Source organism: Mobula hypostoma, chromosome 29 (assembly GCF_963921235.1).
Source record: "Mobula hypostoma chromosome 29, sMobHyp1.1, whole genome shotgun sequence".
NCBI classification, from domain to species: Eukaryota; Metazoa; Chordata; class Chondrichthyes; order Myliobatiformes; family Myliobatidae; genus Mobula; species Mobula hypostoma.
In genome coordinates, this window is record NC_086125.1 from 22,053,170 (window position 1) to 22,076,512 (window position 23,343).

The 23,343-nt window shown below is 43.3% G+C and overlaps 1 protein-coding gene across 1 annotated transcript in view; it reads right to left on the reverse strand.

Annotated features, from left to right (window-relative positions):
- The window catches only part of LOC134339292 (adhesion G protein-coupled receptor E2-like), a 139,776-nt gene that overhangs the window by 20,737 nt on the left and 95,696 nt on the right, over positions 1-23,343 (reverse strand). Inside the window, exons 4-8 of the mRNA XM_063035669.1 lie at positions 19,307-19,447; positions 10,997-11,082; positions 9,920-10,006; positions 6,863-7,037; positions 2,369-2,488 (exon numbers count right to left, since the gene is read on the reverse strand). Coding sequence (XP_062891739.1) covers positions 2,369-2,488; positions 6,863-7,037; positions 9,920-10,006; positions 10,997-11,082; positions 19,307-19,447 — 609 coding nt within the window. The remainder of the gene's footprint in view (positions 1-2,368; positions 2,489-6,862; positions 7,038-9,919; positions 10,007-10,996; positions 11,083-19,306; positions 19,448-23,343) is intronic.

Genomic DNA, 23,343 nt, shown 5'->3' on the forward strand with positions numbered 1-23,343 from the left:
AGTTAGAACGCTCTCCACAGAACATCTGTAGAAACTTGCTTGTGTCCTTGGTGACGTACCAATTCTCCTCAAACTCTGAATTACACATAGTCATTGTCGTGCCTTCTTTGTAATTGCATCAAAATGGGTCCAGGACAGACCTTCAAAGATGTTGATACCCAGGAACTTGAAACTGTTTACCCTTTCCACTGATGACTCCTTGATGAGGGTGAGTGTTTCCTCAACTTCCCTTTCCTGAAATTCACAATCAGTTCCTTGGTCCTACTGAAGTTCAGTGTAGGGTTTTTGTTGTGACACCACTCAACTAACTGATCTATCTCACTCCTGTACACCTCCTCATCTTCGTCTAAAGTTCTGTCAACAATAGTTGTGATGTCAGCAAATTTATAGATGGAATTTGAGCTGTGCCTAGCCGAACAGTCATGGGTGTAGAGAGAGTAGAGCAGTAGGTAAGCATGCATCCTTGAGGTGCACCAGTCTTGATTATCAGCAAGGAGGAGGTTATTTCCGATCTGCAATGACTGTGGTCTCCTGATGAGGAAGTCAAGGATCCATTTGCAGAGAGAGGTACAGAAGCCCAGGTTCTGGAGTTTGTTGATTAGAATTGAGGGTATGATTGTGTTGAACGCTGAGCTGGAATCAATAAGCAGCAGCCTGATGTAAGTGTTGCTATTATCCAGGTGATCCAAGGCCGAGTGGAGAGCCCGTGAGATTGCATACTATTGTAGCGATAGGCAAAGTTTATTCTATTTTATTTAGAGAAACAGCATTTAACAGGCCCTTCTGGCCCTTTGTGCCTTGCCACCCAGCAACCTACTGATTTAACTGTAGCCTAATCTCAGGACAATAAACTACTAACCGGACTGACTTTGAATGGTGGGAGGAAATCGGAACACCCAGCAGAAAGCCATGCACACACAGGAAGGAATGTACAAACTTGCTTCCAAAGGACACTGGAATTGAACTCTGAACTCTGATGCCCGAGCTGTCTATGTCAACTGCTATGCAACCATGGCACCCTCACAACAGGTCCAGGTCCTTGTTTAGGCAGGAGTTGATTCTGGCCACGACCAACCTCCCAACGCACTTCATCACAGCAGATGTGAGTACAACTGGGTGGTAGTCATTGAGGCAGCTCACCCTGCCCTTCCTGGGTGCTGGTATGGATGTCGCCCTTTTGAAGCGGGTAGGAAATTCTGACTATGGCAGTGAGAGATTGAAGATGTTCTTGAACTCTCCCACCAGTTGGTTGGCACAGGTTTTCATTTCCCTATCAGGCACACCATCAGGACCCGACGCCTCTTGAAAGCTGTTCTGATGTGGTCCTCTGAGACAGAGAACACAGGGTCACCAGATGCTGCAGGGATCCACACAAGCATAGATTTATTCTCTCTTTCAAAGTCATTCACGACGTTAGGTTTTTCTTCGGAGAAAGTAATGGCTTGTAAATCTTGTCAGAACTGACGTGCATTTGATTCCATCTCTAACTTCAATTAGCATGTTTTTTCTCTTTTAAAATAGCCTTCTGTAGGTCAAACATGGACTTCTTGTGTAGTTCTGGATCACTGGTCTAGAATACCACATATCCAGCTCTCAGCAGTCTACAAATCTCCTGGTTTATCCATGGGTTTTGGTTTGGTAATGTCCAGTATGTTCCTGAAGGCACACCCTCATGATTCCCATCTGAGTCGCATGCAAAGCGTTGCCACTTATCAGCACCATCATGAACCTATCAAGCCCCATTTTAAATATACCCAATCACTTGGCCTCCAGAGCCTCTGACTGAAGAAATACCTGCACTCCTCTATTCCAAAGGGATGTCCTTGTATGCTGAGGCTGTGCTCTCTGGTGCAAGACTCTCCCTGGCCTTTCAACATTCGATATGTTTCAGTGAGATCCGCCCTCATTCTTATCATCTCCCTCATACGTTAACCCTTTCATTCCCACAATCATTCTATTGAACTTCCTACTGACCCTCTTCACAATCAGATGAGCAGATATCCGGAACCTAGCAAATATCTGCCAGTCTGCAAACTATATACTGAGGTCTCTCAGATTAATACAGAGTTTGATATCATAAATTGGATCTTAATGTTGATTACACATGGATTAAAAACAGTGGCCAAGCACTGCTCATTCTGAACTATGTTTGGTTTCTACTCAAGGCAGAATTATCTTCACTGAGGATTACACAATAAGATCAAACACAGCAGCATATGTAGGGGAACACAGACAGATCCCACAGAGTAATAGTTCAGTCAACAGCTTGGGCAAGGTAGAACATCCCCTGTGAATGAGTCTGTAAATCACTGGTCAAAGTCATTCTTATACCATGTACACAAGCATGGGAAAGAGACAGAAAATTTACCAGTGTTATTTTCTCCAGCAATGGTTCTCCGGTAAATTTCGAAGGAATTATTCTGAGTTTCCAATTTCACCAGTTGGTCTGCACTCACATTGTTCCTTTCAGGCACCATGACCTTAAGAACTATGAGGAAAGGCAAAGTAAGGTGAAGCATTCAATGGCAAAAAGGATGTTCTCTCTCACTCTCTCTCTCTCTCTACCTCTGCTGATAACTCTTTAATTAATGCCTCTCTGGCCTCTCTGAAAGGTCTTGTTCAGGCATTCTGAGAATCCCATCTGATGGATACAAGTTGCAACTGGGCTTTCTTGGGCTGAGTTAGCTTATTGTAGTAAGAAAGCAATTAGTCTCATTTCCTAGAGAACTGAGAGAAAATACTCTTCACTGTCTGGTGGCACTGATCAAAAGCAGGTAAAATGATAAATTCTGGCTCAAATATGTTAGTTCATCAGGTCTAATATCTTACCAGCACTTCTTATCTATGGCACAAACAGTGATCTTGACTCCTTGCCAGAGGTAAGCCATAGAAACCATAGAAAAACTAAAGCACAGAAACAGGCCTTTTGGCCCTTCTTGGCTGTGCCGAATTATTTTCTGCCTAGTCCCACTGACCTACACATGGACCATATCCCTCCATACACCTCCCATCCATGTATCTGTCCAATTTATTCTTAAATGTTAAAAAAGAACCCACATTTACCACTTCATCTGGCAGCTCATTCCATACTCCCACCACTTTGTGTGAAGAAGCTCCCCCCCAATGTTCCCTTTAAACTTTTCCCCCCTCACCCTTAACCCAGCTCCTCTGGTTTTTTTCTCCCCTTGCCTCAGTGGAAAAAGCCTGCTTGCATTCACTCTATCTATACCCATCATAATTTTATATACCTCTATCAAATCTCCCCTCATTCTTCTACGCTCCAGGAAATAAAGTCCTAACTTATTCAACCTTTCTCTGTAACTGAGTTTCTCAAGTCCCGGCAACATCCTTGTAAACCTTCTCTGCACTCTTTCAACCTTATTAATATTCTTCCTGTAATTTGGTGACCAAAACTGACACAATACTGTAGATTCAGCCTCACCAATGCCTTATACAACCTCATCATAATGTTCCAGTTCTTATACTCAATACTTTGATTAATAAAGGCCAATTTACCAAAAGCTCTCTTTATGACCCTATCTACCTGTGACGCCACTTTTAGGGAATTTTGTATCTGTATTCCCAGATCCCTCTGTTCTACTGCACTCTCAGTGCCTTACCATTTACCCTGTATGTTCTACCTTGGTTTGTCCTTCCAACGTGCAATACCTCACACTTGTCTGTATTAAACTCCACCTGCCATTTTTCAGCCCATTTTTCCAGCTGGTCCAAGTCCCTCTGCAGGCTCTAAAAACCTTCCTCACTGTCCACTACACCTCCAATCTTTGTACATCAGCAAATTTGCTGATCCAATTTACCACATTATCATCCAGATCATTGATATAGATGACAAATAGCAATGGACCCAACACTGATCCCTGTGGCACACCACTAGTCACAGGCCTCCACTCTGAGAAGCAATCCTCTACTACCATTCTTTGGCTTCTTCCATTGAGCCAATGTCTAATCCAATTTACCATCTCTCCATGTATACCTAGTGACTGAACTAAACTCCCATGCGGGACCTTGTCAAAGGCCTTACTGAAGTCCATGTAGACAACATCCACTGCCTTCCCTTCATCTACTTTCCTGGTAACCTCCTCGAAAAACTCCAATAGATTGGTCAAACATGACCTACCACGCACAAAGCCATGTTGACTCTCCCTAATAAGTCCCTGTCTATCCAAATGTTTGTAGATTCTGTCTCTTAGTACTCCCTCCAATAACTTACCCACTACCGACGTCGAACCTACCGGCCTATAATTTCCTGGATTACTTTTCGATCCTTTTTTAAACAATGGAACAACATGAGCTACTCTCCAATCCTCCGGCACTTCACCCGTAGACAGCGACATTTTAAATATTTCTGCCAGGGCCCCTGCAATTTCAACACTAGTCTCCTTCAAGGTCCGAGGGAATTCCCTGTCAGGTCCTGGGGATTTATCCACTTTAACTTGCCTCAACATAGCAAGCACCTCCTTTTCAATATGTACAGTTTCCATGATCTCACTACCTGTTTCCCTTAATTCCATAGACTTCATGCCAGTTTCCTTAGTAAATACAGACGCAAAAAACCAATTTAAGATCTCCCCCATTTCTTTTGTTCCGCACACAGTCGACCACGCTGATCTTCATGAGGACCAGTTTTATCCCTTACAATCCTTTTACTCTTAATATACCTGTAAAACCTCTTTGGATTATCCTTCACTTTGACTGCCAAGGCAACCTCATGTCTTCTTTTACCCCTCCTGATTTCTTTCTTAAGTATTTTCTTGCACTTTTTATACTCCTCAAGCACCTTATTTACTCCCTGTTTCCTATACATGTCATACAACTCTCTCTTCTTCTTTATCAGAGTTGCAATATCCCTTGAGAACCAAGGTTCCTTATTCCTATTCACTTTGCCTTTAATCCTGACAGGAACATACAAACTCTGCACTCTCAAAATTTCCCCTTTGAAGGCTTCCCACCTACCAATCACATCTTTGCCAGAGAACAACCTGTCCCAATCCACGCTTTTTAGATCCTTTCTCATTTCTTCAAATTTGGCCTTCTTCCAGTTCAGAACCTCAACCCTAGGACCAGATCTATCCTTGTCCATGATCAAGTTGAAACTAATGGTGTTATGATCACTGGAACCAAAGTGCTCCCCTAGTGAGGATTGCCGCTCCTATATCAGGAACACTGAAGTTTCATGACTTCAGTCTTTTTCCCAACTTCAGAACGTCCTCCTAGATGTTATTTTTGAACTGTGATGGAATTAACATAAAAGATGATTGAGCTACTTTGTGTTTGGTTACCATGCTTAGAGGGAGTGTAGAGAAGATAGAGCAGGAAGATGCAGTCAATGAGGAACATCAGATCCATTGCCAGACCAGAGAATGTGGCCTTGTTCTTCTTTAGCAGTGAAGGTTGAGAGATAATTTGATAAAAATCTTCAAGATTGTCAATAGTTTGGGCAGAGTTAATGAAGAGAATGGTTTCCATTGAAGAAGGGTGGAGAACCAATAACCAGAGGTTTAAAGGTGACTATTGTTGAACCAGGGGTGCCAGGAGAGAAGCCCTTTCCACACAGTGAGTGGTCGCAGAACTCACTGTACAGATGGGAAGTGGAGCTATTTCATCACGAGCTTTCAAATGGGTAAACGCATGGAATGTTGGAGAGAAAATAATTACAGGGCTATCGAGAAATGGGATGATCAGACAGCAATGTTCCTGTTGAGACCTAGCATGGGTTCACTGGGTAAAATGGTCTTCTGCACAACGTTTCTATGATACTACACTGTTGGTGAATACTTTGGAGTAGTTTGTTTGCAGACAGTGAGGTCACAAAGAAATTAAATAACTGATTATATAATGTGAATGAGGGTTTGTGGATAATCTTGTCTGGGACTTCTGGTATAATTCTCCTGGTCTTCTATGATATAATGTCCTGTATTCCCACCAACAGAACAAATGACAGAATGTCCCATGCAAAATCAGGCAACTCTGACTGTGTGGTACCCCCTCAGCCTAGACATTGTGCTCAACAGACAACAGTGAGGGTGAGGGTAAATTGTGTAAAACATGAGAGCGGACACTCACAATCAGTGATGTGGCATGTTTAGATCAGATTAGATTAGATTCAACTTTATTGACATTGTGCTGAGTATAGATACAAAGCATCTAACCAGATATGCAAAGAATAATGTTATTTACAAAATAACTGCGAACAAAAAGTAAGTGCTACAGCACACAAATATAAAAGTACTGAGACAGTACAATAGGGGTGCAATACTGCTTAGCGCTGTGATGTGAGGTTCAGTAAGGTCACAGCCTCAGGGAAGAAGCTCTTCTTGTGCCTGCTGGTGCAGGAATGGAGGCTCCTGTAGCGCCTACTGGATGGGAGGAGAGTAAAAAGTCCATGGTTAGGGTGAGATGCATCCTTGATAATGCTTTTCGCCCTGCCCAGGAAGCGTTTCAGCACAGCCTTCCAAAGCAACCTCATGAAATCAGAAATAAAAGCAGAAAATGTTGGTAAATTCAGCAGGTCAGGCATAAACATTAGAATAAAAAATGGTTAATCGCTTCGGCGTGAAACATTAACTATTTATCTTTCCAGAAATGTAGCCTGAACTACTGACTACTTCCAGCATTTAACTTTCTTCCACATTGTAGCTTGATTGATTTTTAAGCTTTAGAAATATTAAATGAAGATTTCTATCAAGAGCCCACATATTAATCATTTTCAAAACCAGATGATTACTGAGAAAGTACTCTCCACATTTCCTTCCCTTAACTTGAAACCAGTTTCACAGACTCGATAACTAGCAATGAGGACCTTTGCTCCAGTGGTCATTGTTTCTAGAATCCAATACTTTACCAAAAGAGTTTGTTTCTATGGTCTCTGCCTTTGAACTGGATAGTTTCAGAGCAATCGCCATTGCCATGTTCTCCAAGAGGTCCACTGTGGCCGTTGCCACCTCCAGCCTTTGAGTGGTGTCCATGCTCTTCAGCCGGGAACTATTAAGAACACTGTTTACAAATGTTGTTATATCCTACAGATGAAAAGGAACACCTCATGAATTGAGAAGGAAAATACTACAGATGTTGGATGTCTGGGAAAAAATGGAAAATGATGGTTTTCCAATGAAGGGTCATTGAGCAAAAACATTAGTTTTGTTTCCCTCTCCACAGATGCTGCCTGACCTGCAGAGTCCAGCAATCGAGGCTCGAAGAACAGGACTGGAAGATACTGAAAAGGGTTGTAAACTCCACCAGACCTATCATGGTACAACCCTCCCGATCATTGAGGACATCTTCAAAAGGTAGTGCTTCAAGAATGTAGCATCCATCATTCAGGACCATCGCCACCAGGACATGCTCTCTTCTCATAACTACCATCAAGGAGGCAGAGAAGCCTAAAGTAGCACCATCAACATTTCAGGAACAGCTTCTTCCCCACACCATCAGATTTCTGAATGGTCTGCGACCCTCACTATTCCACTTTTGCACTATTTATGTTGTAACTTTAAGTTCAAAGTTCAAAGTACATTTAATATCGAAGTATATATACTATATACAACCTTAAGATTAATTTCCTTACAGGCAGCCACAAAACAAATAAACCCAATAGAGCCCATTAAAAATGAAGACTGTCAAATTATTATAATAATTTGTTATGTCTTGTACTGTACGCAAAACAACAGATTTCACAGCATGTCAGTGATGATAGACTTGATTCTGTGATTCTCAACACTGAACTGACTCCACAACCAATAGACTCTCTTTCAAGGACTCTACGACTCAGTATTATTCATTTACATTTTTCATCATTTGCAAGATTTGTTTTCTTTTGCACATTGGTCATATGTCACCCTTTGTTATTTATAGTTTTTGATAAATTCTATTGTATTTCTTTATTTCTCAGTGAATGCCTGCAAGGAAATGAATCACAGTGGTGTATATGGCGACATATCTGTACTTTGATAATAAATTTACTTTGAACATTGGCAGTTCTTTTAGTTTTCCATGACTGTTAATTTTCCTGGGGCTATTGAAAGCCTACATTTAAGAAGTTCTCTTCTTTATGAAAGGATTTGTATCCCTTCCTGTTTTTATTCCTACTGCACTAATTGTTGAATCTTTCTCTACCTTTTTTCTCCCCTTCTACTCCACTCCCTTTTTCTCTCCCTTTGCTTTCCATCTTTGACTTCCTTTCTTTCTCCATTGCCTTCTGTTCCTCTGCTCCCACTTTCTCAACCCTTACTCTTTCTCTAGCTCTTCATGACTCCCTTTGCCTTTTCCGTTATCCTCGGGTAACCATCCCAGTGCAGACACTGTGTGGGCAAGATCAATGAACGTTGTCCCATAAAGCTGTCATTTCCAATCCTGTGCTGCTCTGGATGTTGGTGCATCTTCTGCAGCAACACACACTACAAGCTGGAGGAACTCGGTGGCTGTCAGGCAGCATCTATGGAGGGAAATGGAGAGTCAACATAACGGGTCAAGCCCTTTCATCGGAGCTGGGCTTCTGCGATTCTGGGATGCAAATGCATTTTCTGGTGTCACCTCATTCTACCCAGATTCAATGTCTACTTAGGACACCTGTATCTCCAGTACATCTGCTCAACTGCCCATATTACAGAGTGGCAGAAATACAAGGCACATCAGGCTGGCAGATGAAGAGACCCCCAGCACATTTAGAAAGTACGATGCCAACACTGAGATGGGATTGGGTTGAATCGCACAGATACAATGGGCAGAATGGCTTCCAGTTGTGTTGTGAATATCCTATGATTCCGAGAGAAAGGTGCTGTAAGGACATACCGCCATTCTGTAACACCCATGTGACCTAACTCCATCTGGTGACAATTCCCCCATCCCATTACAACCTTCAGTAAACAAAATCCATCCATCTCAGGTTTAGAATCAATCTTTGACCCAGCATTGATGGGCCACTGAGGAGTGTTCTGAGTTTCCACCACCATCTGAGTGTACAAGTCTTTTCAAATTTCACTGTTGAAAGACATGGCTCTAACTTTCAGACTCTGCCCACTAGTTCTGGATCTTCCTCTGCTCTCCCTACCCCGTCCACACCCCACACTCCCTCCCTTCACATCTGCTCCTCTCTAGCTCTGTTTTCCATAATACACAGATCATAGCACAGTACAGCACAGGAACAGGCCATTCAGCCCACAATATCTGTGCTGAACATAATGCCAAATTAAAACGAAGTCTCTTTGGTATCCACATGATCTATATCCCTCCATTCCCTGAAACTTCAAGTGTTTATTGAATAGTGTCTTAAACACCACTATTATCACCATTACATCTGGCAGCCTGTTCCTGACATCCAACACTCTGTGTAAAAACCTGTCCCACACATCTGTTTTAAACTTCCCCACTCTCACCTTAAACGAATGCCCTACAGTATTTGGCATTTCTACCCTGGGAGGAAGTTTCTGACTGTTTACTCTGTCTCTGCCTCTGTTACCCTCTGCTTCTGATGCTCCAGAGAAAATGACCCAAGTTTGCCCAACGTCTTCTTATAGATTGTAATGTGAAAACAACAAATCACCTTGCCAGTTCTGGCAGAAAAAATCCCCCCCCCCCCCAGTACTGTACTTTTTAGATACTGTATCTTTGCCTCTCTTTCTGACAATGTATTCAAGATCCTCTGGTTGAGGAAAGTATCTGATCAACTTCCTTCCCAACTTTCTTCCAAATACTTCTTGTTCATTGTTACTGATATTTCTGGAGAGGTGAACAGACCTTTATATATCCTCAGTGCTCTCTGCTCCAAGAAAGACAACTTTATCAGTCATTCCTCAGTCAAAATCCTCCTGACTATATCCTTGTAAATATCCTCTTTACTCTCCACCTCAGGAACACACCATTTTTACCACAGGATAAAATTGTTGGGCTTCTAATTCCTTACCCTGGTATCCTTCGTCCCACTGAAATTCTGACAGATTTTATCACGGTAGCAATCAGCTAACTTCAGCACGTCTTCTGCAGAGTTTAACTGGGCAGAGGAACAAGACAACAGTTAAATGTACTAGGACAACCAAACAAACAGCAATAATCAAGAGTAACTAGCAATCTGAAAAAAATAATGTCTGAAGATGAAGCCTTTAAAATAAAGTCTGAAAATGAAGCCTTTCACAGGCGACTCTGACATATTGTCGAATGGCAACTCTTATTGGAGGTCATGGTGTCAATGAAAGGACACCTCTGAGTATTGATAAGCAGCAAGCAATGGCAGTCTCAGAGCATTCCAACATGCCTTATAGGGTCTGGCAGAACTGTGGTACAGTTCTTGGCCAAACAATCCAGAGCCATGGACCAATGATCAGCTGATCAAATTGAAATTCAGTCATGAATTCAGACAGCATGGAAACAGGCCCTTCAGCCCATTGAGCCTATGCTGACCCTCAAACTCCCATTGATGCTAATGTTAAACTCATTCCTTTATATTCTCTTTACATCAAGATAGAGACATTTAAGAACTCTTAGGTAAGGACAGCAACGTGCAGAGAATAATGGATATGGATGTTGTGTAGGCAGAATGGATTAGTTTATTTTGGTGTTTAATTACTAGTTTCCACCACCATTTTGTGTACAAATCTTTTCAAATTTCACTTCTGAAAGGCATGGCCCTAACTTTCAAACTCTGCCTTCTTGTTCTGGACCTTCCTATGCCCTCTATACTCAGTCCACACTCCCTCCCTTCACATCTGCTCCTCTCTAGCTCTGTTTTCCATAATACACAGATCATAGCACAGTACAGCACAGGAACAGGCCATTCAGCCCACAATATCCGTGCTGAACATGATACCAAACTAATTCTCTTCGGTACCCACATGATCACTGACAGCCCAAGAAACACTGCTGACTCTGGTGAGGACTGCGTCTGCAGGAAAACATTCCAATAGATCCACATCTGGGGATAATGGAAGTTAAGTTTGCTCCTTGGAGAAATGGAGTGGGTGAACATCAGAAGAACTTCTCATACCTGCTGGGCATTTGCTGAATAATCCAAGTTGCACTGTGACAGCGTAGAGTTCTGCTTCTCAGAGACAGGACAGGAAAGTGCATCCACTGGAATGAAAATGGCATTTTAGAGATCTGTGTGTCCACCTGCAACTCTACCGTTTGCCTTCCTGGTGTTCACCGATCAGCCAGGGAAGCACTGACCTCTGTAACTCCAAGCTGATGTACTCCAACAATGAGCAGCATCAGACTCAGACACACCGTACTGTGACTTGACACCACATCTTCCTGACCCCAAGGAAAACTGTGAATGCCTCACCCAAGCCTATGCCCACTGGCACCCAAAGGAACCGATACCATGGTTGGCATTGCACTTGTAATGTTAGCACAAGCCACACTAATGTGAAACGTTGGTATGGGCCTCATTGCTGGTTTGGGAGGGACAATTTGTAAACATCTCCACAGCCATGAAACTAGTTAAATGTGTAAGTGATCAGCCCTCTCAGGTTGGAGGAGCAACACTTCATATTCTGTCTGGTTAGCCTCCAACCTGACAGCATAAAGATTGAATTCTCAAACTTCCAGTAATTTCTCACCCTCGCCCTTCTCTCTTTTTTCTGTTCCCCACTCTGGCTCTCCTCTTATCCCTTCTCTTCTCCTCAGCAACCTATCATCTCCCTCTGGCGTCCCTCCTCTTCCCCTTTCTCCCTCAGTTCACTCTCCTCCTATAAGCTTTCCTCTACTTTGTCCCGTTTTACTTTCTCCAGCTCTCACCTCCCAGCTTCTTACTTCATATCCCTCCCCGTCCCACCTACATTCTCCCTCACCTGACTTTACCAATCACCTGTCAGCTTGTCCCCTTCCCTTTCCCATCTTCTTATTCTGGCTTCTTCACACTTCCTCTCCAGTCCTGATGAAGGGTCTCAGCCCAAAATGACGACTGTTTATTTCTCTTATTAGATGCTACCTGACCGATGAGTTCCTCCAACATTTTCTGTGTGTAACATCAGGACCCATGTTTGATGTAAAGCTGTTTCAATGGGCTGGGGTGAGACCATTCAGCACCAAGTGACAAGGTGCTGAATTTAATTATCTTCTTTGTACATTAAATAATCTTTTCCACACTCCCTCATCTCTACAATCCCATTCTCTGCTCACTCATCACCTTCCCACCACTCACAGAGGCCAGGTCCTCCTGCGACTGACCTGAGGACTGGAGCCAGTGGTATGAACATCTGGGGTGAGCTGCCCATGTTTGAGATCAATCTCTGGATTGGGGCTCTGGGGTCATGAGGAATTCCTCATCAGATGCTACAGACCTTTGGAATTCAGTGAGCCGTGGTTTCTCAAAACACTACGGGGTGTATGGGGTGTCAGGGAGGGGTAGCATCTTTGGTGGAGGAACATTTTGCGCCCTTTTCAAGGTGGTTAGTCCACCTTTGGTCCCCACCTGGCACTCGACTCTCACTTGTGTCTCCCCGTAGCTGTTTGCATGCGACATGGCCACACCCCGGGCAATGGCTTCAACAAGCCGGCTGAACCAGGTGAGGGTCGCCAATGGGTCTCAAACCCTCGGTGAGATGGGGAGTTGTCTATCCCAGCATGTGAAGACCGACTCTGGCAGATTGAGTGGACGAGACCAATGGAAGGTCCAACGGTCAAGGCGGCAGTCTCTGCAAGCGCCGTGTAACGTGTAGAGCATGACAAGACACAGAAGATCTCCTGGTCATCCACTGCACCTAGTCCCATCTCCATCTGTCTCAACTCGTCTTTCCGCTGGATCTAGATGGGAATTGGGAAGAGAGAGTGAGGCTGATGCTGCACAACTCTCCGTCACTTAAATCCAAATCAAGCACTAGTCTTGACACCATTATAAAGCTGGCTGGTGGTGTAGTGGCATCAGCGCTGGACTTCGGGGTGAAAGAAGGATCAGGCTTGAGCTGAGCTGGATGAGTGGCGGTGTTCAGACAATATAAAGAAACAGAGACTGGTAGAGAGTTTAAAGGGCCTTGCTGCTGATTATAGTGAGGTTTTGAAAGGCAGAAAATCCTTTCACCACATCAATTAGCTCTATGCAAGCTCTGAGAAACACTTTTGGCACCACTGAAAGTTCAGCGGAACCCCTGGTGAGATTCAGATACACATTCCAAGAGGAAGGAGAGAAGCTCTCTGCTTCCCTCCTACAGCTGGATAAACTGTCGCATTGCTTGTGCTGCAAAGAACGCATTCAACTTTCTGAGATAAACCTGCTTGAGGGTGGAGCAACTTATGAAGGGCCCACTGTCACAAGTTATGGTTGCTCTACGTATTCCAATGACCCACAAGATGTGTGATCCACCATCTTTTGCTGAGTCACTAAGAAAATAGGATTGAGGAGTGAAATGTTTCCAAAGCCAAGTAATGTCTTCAGTTGTAGGCCCTGTTGCTAGAGTAACCATTGAAGCCACAGAAGCAGAACTTTTGAGAAATGACGTGAGAAACACTCAAGCTGATATGTCTCAATAGATGTCTGTTAATGTTGCAGATAAACATGACGTGTTCACTGGAAAGCCGAACCCACCTGTGAAAATCACGAAGCAGAGCAATGCTGCTGCATAGGGTGAAGGATAGGACTGGTATTCTCTGTTACAAATGTCGAGAAGATGGAGATTTCAAATGAGATTGTGAGAGACAGGAAATCTTCAAATAGTAAACCAGCGGATAAGCAAACAGAAAATGATGGGAAACAACAGAGGGACCCAGTAAAGGAACAGTCTGACGTCCTGGAGCAAAAACGTTCCAATCAGTGTATCAACAGCAATACTAAGGTGCAAAACGTTATTCCTGAAGGTTTAGTGGGGCCAAGTTCTGATGTCTCCAGACACTCTGAAGGTATTTATGCTAGAGTCATACTTGACACAGGTTCTCAAGTTACTTTACTCTACAGATCCTTTTCAACAGGGATTTGACACATTTACTGTTGGCTCCTATCAGTGCCCTTGAGGTTTGGGGGCTTAGTGCAGATGCTTACCCTTATGATGGTTATTTGTCGTTGACACTGGTGTATTCAGGAGCAGATATTTCAGTAGCTGAGACTATTGATACACTTGTGTTAGTTTGCCCGGATTCAGTTGTCAAAGGTAAAGTTGCCATTCTTGTGGGAACAAACACTTCCACTGTGAAGGCAGATGGGAGCATGTAAAGAGAGAAAGGGAGAGAACTTTCTGAGAACTTTGTCTATTCTCCCTGCATTCAGAGCTGCCTTTGAGAATGTGCAAGTTTCTCCTGTGAAGGATGATGAGAATAAAAGAGGAAATGTATAGTATACTCAGTCACTTTACCTTCTGCCGGAGGAGGTAGAGTGACTGGAACACCCAGATTCTCAGGAGAGCCCAGTACCCCAGCCATTTTTGTGGATGTGCCTGACAATCAGGAAGAAAATCCACTTCTGCCTGCAGGAGTGCTGGTGAGACCTAACTGTAGAAATCTTTGGGTGTCTATTCTAACAGAAGAACAGGGATTGTCAGGAACACCTCAGGAGGAGATGTCAGGAGTTTCTAGTTTCCCAGTAAAGAAAAAGGAAGAGGAATAGTCTCCTCTATTAGGGAAGTTGACATTGAAGTCAGTCAACTTTGATGACTCACCAATACCAGAGGAATGGAAAAAGAGACTAACTTATAAGATATTGGAACACTAAGACATCTTTTCTACTGACAATTTTGCTGTTGGTTGTTCCACGAGTACTCACCACACTATCATAGTGACAGACATACCTTTCCATTCATCACCAGCGGAGATTGAATTCACAGTGATAGCTAACTCATTACGAGCCTACAGTGAGGCAGTTTCAGTTACAAGGTCTATCTCTACCTCTTCCCCTTCCCTCTCTGGATCACAGTGGTATTCCCATGGATTTCCCAGGCCCTCACTGAACCTGCTCCCACATGGTCTCCACATTGGATTGTGTGGAGTTTGCGATCTTGGGTCAGAATAGTAACCACCATGCCAGCTACAGATGGCAAATCTGGACAAACTTGTTCCTGGAGAAACTCAACAGGTCATGAAATCCATGTCCATTACAATAACCCTTCTGTGGGACTTGCACAGAATACCTTTCTTTACTTCGAGTTCTCTGAAGGACAACGTTGAAGGGATGTCAATGACAACCACTACTTTGAATTGATTTTCAATATTGTGGTTATATTAAATCCATACATTCACAGATCTTCCCTGCAGTGAGGTTGGCAGTTGCAGAAAATGCCAGAAACCCTATGATGAAGTTATACTGGTGGGAACCCACTGTGTTGTTACAAGTTACATATTAGTCACAGGGTGACTATTCACAATTGTCGACATCTGTGAGAAAGGACAAAATCTTTCACAATGATAAACACTGTTTGCTCCTGATTACAGGTGCACTCTGTGGGTCTGGATGGAGCAAAACATAGGCATGTTGTTTAAACACAGACCAGACCTTCCTTGGAACAAACAATTCAGTGATTTTCTTGAGAAAGGCCTTCAGAGTCGAGGCAGAAAGACAGATATGTGGAGTTAAGGCACTGACCACTCTAGATTGAATTGAATCAGGGAATCAATAGCTTCCAGCTGCTGGAGGCCGAGATAGTTACTAGCCTGCTCTCCTGCTCATTGGATCTGGAAGCTGCCTATCAACACCTGCAGATCCCAGTGGAGGAATCAAGAGTAGCCCCACCTTCTCTGGTGATGTGACTAGTTAGAATGCTAAAGATGTGCCACGGAGAACATTCTGACTTGTTGCATCTCCATCTGGTTTTGAGAGGCCACCACACATGATGAGAAAAACCTGCAGAGTTGTAAATATTGCCTACACCACTATGGGTAGTCGCCTTCCCACTATCAAGGAATTCTTCAAAATGCAAAGCCAAAAAAAGGTGCACCCGTTATTAAGGACCCCCACCACCAAAGACCTGCCCTTTTCACAATAATACCATCAGGTAGGACATTCAAGAGCTTGAAGAGAAACGCTGAGTGTTTTGGTTACAGCTTCTTCCTCTGTGACATCAGATTTCTGAATGGACAGTGAACCCATGAATACCACCTCACTATTTTCACTCTCTTTTCTCCCTACTTATTTAAAAAAGGAGGTGGAGTGAAGTTAAGATGGCGCTAAATGTCGACTCCCTTGCTTTTATCTTCGGAAACAGCTCTATTTCTGTCTTTAGTATCTTTATTTTCTCCTTTCAGTGTTCTTTTGGAGACCCTGCCCTGCAGTTACACACTGACTTCGGTTCTTTGCGGGAATGGGACCTGTTCTCAGGGTTTCAGAATGCCAAGGGTTTGGCCTGAGAGTCTGGCTCGAATTTGGAAGCTTAAGATCTCGGGGCTCTGGAGACGGGTGGATCGAGGGTCGGTTTCACGGCAGGAGACCCGTGTGTCGTCGGGGGAGTCGGGATATCTGCTGTGGGCCTGAAGACCCAGGATCTGTGCAACCTTCAGGCATAGAGCTCAAAAAAAGCGATGTAATGGACCTTTAACATCGTAAACCAGCGGGCTGTTGTTATATCTCCCCGCCCGCTGGGGAAAAAATGGAGATGCCTCCTTCTCCCTTATTAGGGAGAGAGAGAACATGTGGTATGTTGAATGCCAGATGAAATGTGAAATCTGTGGGGTAACTGCAAGTCTGTATCTTTGCTATTGCTTTGCTCACGATGAGTGCTTGTTGGTGGTAACGATGCTTGCTTTTTTTTCTGTTGGGGGAGGGGGTATTGTTGCTCCCTGTGCTTACGCACATGAGGGAGAGAAGCTGGGGGACTATGGGGTTCCTGTCGTTCATTCTTTGGGGCACTTCTGTTTTTGTGGATGTTTGCGAAGAAAAAGCATTTCAGTATGTATATTATATACATTTCTCTGACATTAAATTGGACCTTTGAATTTTTAAATATATATTTCTTATCATAATTATTGTATATTTTCTGTATTGCACTGTACTGCTACTGCAAATCAAGACATTTCACGACAGATGTCAGTGACAATAAACAGGAATCTGATTCTGATGGAGTCATGTATTAAGTTATGGTAGGGAACAGGAACCGTGGTGTACAAAGGCTGTAATAAATCTGGTCAAGAAGAAAAGAAAAGCTTACAAAAGGTTCAGAGAGCTTGGTAATGTTAGAGATCTAGAAGATTATAAAGCTTACTGGAAGGAGCTTAAAAAGGAAATTAGGAGAGCCAGAAGGGGCCATGAGAAGGCCTTGGTGGGCAGGATTAAGGAAAACCCCAAGGCATGCTCCAAGTATGTGAAGAGCAAGAGGATAATACGTGAAAGAATAGGACCTATCAAGTGTGACAGTGGGAAAGTGTGTATGGAACTGGAGGAAATAGCAGATGTACTTAATGATTATTTTACTTCAGTATTCACTATGGAAAAGGATCTTGGTGATTGTAGTGATAACTTGCAGTGGACTGAAAAGCTTGAGCAAGTAGATATTAAGAAAGGGGATGTGCTGGAGCTTTTCGAAAGCATAAATGTGGATAAGCCGCCGGGACTGGATGAGATGTACCCCAGGCTACTGTGGGAGGTGAGGGAGGAGATTGCTGAGCCTCTGGCAATGATCTTTGAATCATCAATGGGGACAAGAGAGGTTCCAAAGGATTGGAGGGTTGCAGATGTTGTTCCTTTATTCAAGAAAGGGAGTAAAGATAGCCCAGGAAATTATAGACCAGTGAGTCTTACTTCAGTGGTTGGTAAGTTGATGGAGAAGATCCTGGGAGGCAGGATTTATGAACATTTGGAGAGGTATAATATGATTAAGACTAGTCAGCATGGCTTTGTCAAGGGCAGGCCATGCCTTACGAGCCTGATTGAATTTTTTGAGGATGTGACTAAACACATTGATGAAGGAAGAGCAGTAGATGTAGTGTATAGGGATTTCAGCAAGCCATTTGTTAAGGTACCCCATAAAAGGCTTACTGAGAAAGTAAGGAGGCATGGGATTCTAGGGGACATTGCTTTGTGGATCCAGAACTGGTTTGCCCACAGAAGGCAAAGAGTGGTTGTAGATGGGTCATACTCTGCATGGAGGTCTGTGACCAGTGGTGCGCCTCAGAGATCTGTTCTGGGACCCTTACTCTTCATGATCTTTATAAATGACCTGGATGGAGGTTACAGTGGGACATTGACAGGATGCAAAACTGGGCTGAGAAGTGGCAGATGGAGTTCAACCCAGATAAGTGTGAAGTGGTTCATTTTGGTAGGACAAATATGATGGCAGAATAAAGTATTTATGGTAAGAATCTTGGCAGTGCGGAGGATCAGAGGGATCTTGAGGTCTGAGTCCATCAGACGCTCAAAGCAGCTGCGGAGGTTCACTCTGTGGTTAAGAAGGCATATGGTGTATTGGCCTTCATTAATCATGGAATTGAACTTAGGAGCCGAGAGGTAATGTTGCAGCTATATAGGACCATGGTCAGACCACATTTGGAGTACTGTGCTCAGTTCTGGTCACCTCACTACAGGAAGGATGTGGAAGCCATAGAAAGGGTGCACAGGAGATTTACAAGGATGTTGCCTGGTTAGGGAGCATGCCTTATGAAAACAGGTTGAGTGAACTCGGCCTTTTCTCCTTGGAGCGGAGGATGAGAGGTGACCTGATAGAGGTGTATCAGATTATGAGAGGCCTTGATCGTGTGGATAATCAGAGGCTTTTTTCCAGGGCTGAAATGGCTAGCATGAGAGGGCACAGCTTTAAAGTGCTTGGAAGTAGGTACAGAGGAGATGTCAGGGGTAAGTTTTTTTATGCAGAGAGTGGCGACTGCGCGGAATGGGCTGCCGGCAAAGGTGGTGGAGGCGGATATGATAGGGTCTTTTAACAGACTTTTGGAGGGGTACATGCAGCTTAGAAAAATAGAGGGTTATGGGTAAGCCTAGTAATTTCTAAGGTAGGGACATGTTCAGCACAACTTGCCTCCTCCAGTCACACCTGTCCCTGGACAATGCAGTACTCTAAAGGAACATGACTGGTCAATGAATTCATTTCACAAACTCTGAAATATAAAATCATGGAGTAATAAAGCACAGAAAAAGACCCCTTGGCCCATCTCATCCATGCCAACCACAATCAACTATTCCCATTTGCTTGTCAGTCCTTTTTCCCTTCCCATTTGAACTAATGATGAGATTTATCAAAGAAAACAACAGAAAAACCAATGATAACTTCTCCACCTCCCCACAATGACTCTCCTATGCAACTTATACAGGACAGAGCCCATTAAATTCATCTTTAGTTGTAGGACTCTGTAGGAGAATTGTGGATGACTGATATCCTCAGTCAGTTGGGATTTATTCACCATTTTCATGTTGAGACAAAGTTCTTACCTTCACAAACTTTCCCTGCTGTGAGTTTGGTGGTCGCAGGTAATGCCTGAAACCCTGTTTTGCAGTTGCACTGGTAGGATCCCATTACGTTGATGCAAGTTGCATGTTTGTGACAAGGTGAAGACTTGCATTCATCGATATCTGTGTGAACAGGGAAAATCTCTCTCAATAGTAAACATGGATTGCTCCCTTTTATACCTGGACTCTGTGGGTCGGGATGGAGTAACTCAGCTCTGTGTTGTTTAATCCAGAGAAGACCTCTGCTGGAACAGAGGATTGAGTGAGTATTCTTGGGAAGGGGACTTATGGTTTGAGAATGGAGTTAAGGAGCAGATGGAATTGACTCAAGGAACCAAATGGCCTGTCACCTGTTAGAAGTGGAGATGGTTACTACCCTGCTCTCCATTCCATGAGCTTATCAATAACGGTGTGGAAGGTCGGCAGCAACCCTGCCTTCTGTACTGGAGCTGCTTTTCATTGGATGGGAGCAGGGAGGAAAGAGGACTCTCAGTGCTCCATTCATCTTTAATATGACTGTGGCAAGACCAGGTTTAGTCACATTTAAACTTCAGTTAATTGCCCACTCCCTCCCTGAATTTGCATTGGAAGTACAGCACTGGAAATACTCAGCAGGTCAGGCAGCATCCGTGGATGAGAATCAGAATGCTGGGAGATTCCAGGACCATCCCTGGTTTCAGATTTCCAGCATGATCGACTCTGCAGCCCATTGAGTCTCCTTCTCCATTCCATAATGGCTGATCCCATACATATGCTTTCTCCCCATATCATTTGATGCTCTGACTGATCAGAAAATGATAAACTTCCGCCTTAAATTTACCCACGGACCTGCCCTCCACGCAGTCTGTGGCATGGCATTCTATGGGGGTGGGGGGGGGGGTTCTACATGGCATTCACTAAGGGGGCTGCTGTTGTAGAAAACATTCTGGTATGTCTCTCCACAGCCTCCTCTACTGTAAAGATGAAGCCACACTCAGGTTGGAGGACACCACCTTATATTCCGTCTGGGTAGCTTCCAACCTGATGGCATGAACATTGGCTTCTCAAACTTCTGCTAATGCCCCACCTCCCCCTCGTACCCCATCCGTTATTTATTTATTTTCACACATTCTTTCTCTCTCTCTCCTTTTTCTCCCTCTGTCCCTCTCACTATACCCCTTTCCCATCCTCTGGGTTTTTCCCCCCCTCCCCCTTTTCTTTCTCCCTGGGCCTCCTGTCCCATGATCTTCTCATATCCCTTTTGCCAATCAACTGTCCAGCTTTTGGCTCCATCCCTCCCCCTCCTGTCTTCTCCTATCATTTTGGATCTCCCCCTCCCCCTCCCACTTTCAAATCTCTTACTAGCTCTTCTTTCAGTTAGTCCTGACGAAGGGTCTCGGCTCGAAACGTCGACTGTACCTCTTCCTATAGATGCTGCCTGGCCTTCTGCGTTCACCAGCAACTTTGATGTGTGCTACAGATTCACTACTCTGTCTAAAAAAACCTCATCCTTAACTCTGTTCTAACAAGTAGGGAGTGATTCCTGTGGAAAGCTGAAAGTGAAGGGAAGGGAAAGATGTGCTTGGTGGTGTGATCTCGTTGGAGATGGCGAAGTTATGGAGAATTATATGCTGGATGCGGAGGCTGGTGGGGCGGTATGTGAAGACGAGGAACTCTATCCCTGGTGTGCCGGTGGGAAGATGGAGTGAGGGCAGATGTGCGCAAAATGGCAGAGATGAGGGTAAGAGCAGCGTAGATGGTGGAGGAAAGGAAGCCCCTTTCTTTGAAGAATGACGACATCGCAGTTGGACGAGAATGAAAAGCCTCATCCTGAGAGCAGATGTGGCAGAGATGGAGGAACTGAGAGATGGAGATGGTATTTTTAATAGTGAAAGGCTGGGAAGAGGTACTGTACAGATAGCTGTGAGAGTCAATTGGTTTATAAAAAATATCTGTAGATAGACTGTCTCCAGAGATGAAGACAGATCCAGAAAGGGGTGTTGGAAATAGACCAAATGAATTTGAGGGCAGGGTGGAAGTTGGAGGCAAGTCAACAAGCTCAGAATGGGTGCAGGAAGTAGCAGCAATGTAGTCGTCAATATAGAGTAGGAAGAATTGGGGAGTGATACCAGTGTAGGCTTGAAACATGAACTGTTCCACGTAGCCAACGAAAAGGCAGGCATAGCGGGGACACATGTGACTGCCCATGGCTATCCCTTTGAAGGAAGTGGGATTAGCTGAAGGAAAATTTACTGAGGGAGATGACCAGTTCTGTAAGATGGAGGAGAGTGGCTGTGGAGGGGAATTGGTTGGGTCTATTGTCCACAAAGAAGTAGAGAGCTTTAAGGCTCTTCTGATGAGGGATGGAGATGTATTGGGATTGGACACCCGTAGTGAAAATGAGATGATTGGGGCCAAGGAACTTAAAGTCATTGAAAAGATCAAGAGTGCATGAGTGTCACGGACATAGGTTGGAAGGGACTGAACCGGGGGACAAAAAAACAAAGCTGAGGTATGCAGCCCCAAGCTCAGTGGGACAGGAACAGACAGAAAAAAATGGGTCTACCTGGACAGTCAGGTTTATGGACTTTGGGTGGAAATGGAGAGGGGGGAGTGCGGGGTAAGGGAACTCTGGTTGGTGACAATGGGTCGGAGATCTTCAGAGTCTTGCTTTTTAAATCTTTTTATTATTATTATATTATTATTCAAAAATAACACGAGTACATCAAATTAAACAACACTTACAATGTCTCAAGGGAAAAAAACATTTTAAAGATTGAAAAATTTTGGTGATAATGAAAAAAACCTATTAAGCAGAAAAAGTGGGGGGAAACCCCATTAGGTGTACAACCCGAAGCCATGCGACATACAAAAAGCTTCTAAAGATAAACATCAAACCGCCAGCAAAAAAAAATACCAAAAATTTACAATTACATCATGGAGGAAATCTATGAATTAACTCAAATGATAATAACGAGCAAATGAACCCCACCTTTTCTCAAAATCAAATAAAGGTTCAACGGTTTGACTAATTTTCTCCAAACTAAGACATAGCATCACTTGAGAGAACCATTGTGACAAAGTGGGAGCTGATGTATCCTTCCACTTCAACAAAATGGCCCTCTGATCAATGTAACAAGTGCAATAACATGTTGGTCAAACACAGAGATACCATGGATATTTTGAGGAGTTATTCCAAAAAGCACAGTTAATTTGTTAAGTTGTAAATAAATTTTAAGTGCTTCAGAAGTTGTTGAAAAAACTGACTTCCAGAACTGTTCCAGGATAGAACAAGACCAAAACATGTGTCAGTGTAGCTGTCTCAGTTTTACATCTATCACAATAACTATCGACATTAAGAAATATTTTAGACAGTCTCTCCTTCATCAAATGGTAATGATATACAATTTTAAATTGAATCAGTGAATGATTAGCACAGATCGAAGAAGTGTTAACCAGCTTCAGAATCTGTGTCCAATTCTCCGTTATAAAAGTCAAATTGAGTTCCTTTTCCCAATCTTGCTTAATCTTAAATAAAGGACGTTTATCCCATTGTAATAATAAATTATAAATTCTTCCAATAGAACCCTTCGTTGAAGGGTTCATATTCATAATATTATCTAACAGGTCAGCCTCCAATATATAAGGAAAATTACTTAAGTATTTTTGTAAGAAATATCTAACTTGAAGGTATTGTAAAAAGCGTGAGTATGAAAGAGAATATTTATCAACTAATTGTTCAAGACATCAATCTATCTTCTTTAAATAAATCCAAAAAAGAATTAATACCTTTATTTTTCCAAAGTTAAAAAAAATTGGATCACTCAAAGAAGGTTTAAAAAAGTAATTTCGTTAAATTAAACTACAAAGTTTAAATTTTTTAAGATTAAAAAATTGCGGAACTGGAGCCAAATTTGTAAAGAATGCTTAATCACAGCATATAGGTTTAAATTAGTAACTTTAGCTAATTGTCCAGGTAAAGCAACTCCCAATAATGAGGTTAAATAAAACTGTTTCATAGCTTTCAATTCCGGGTCTAC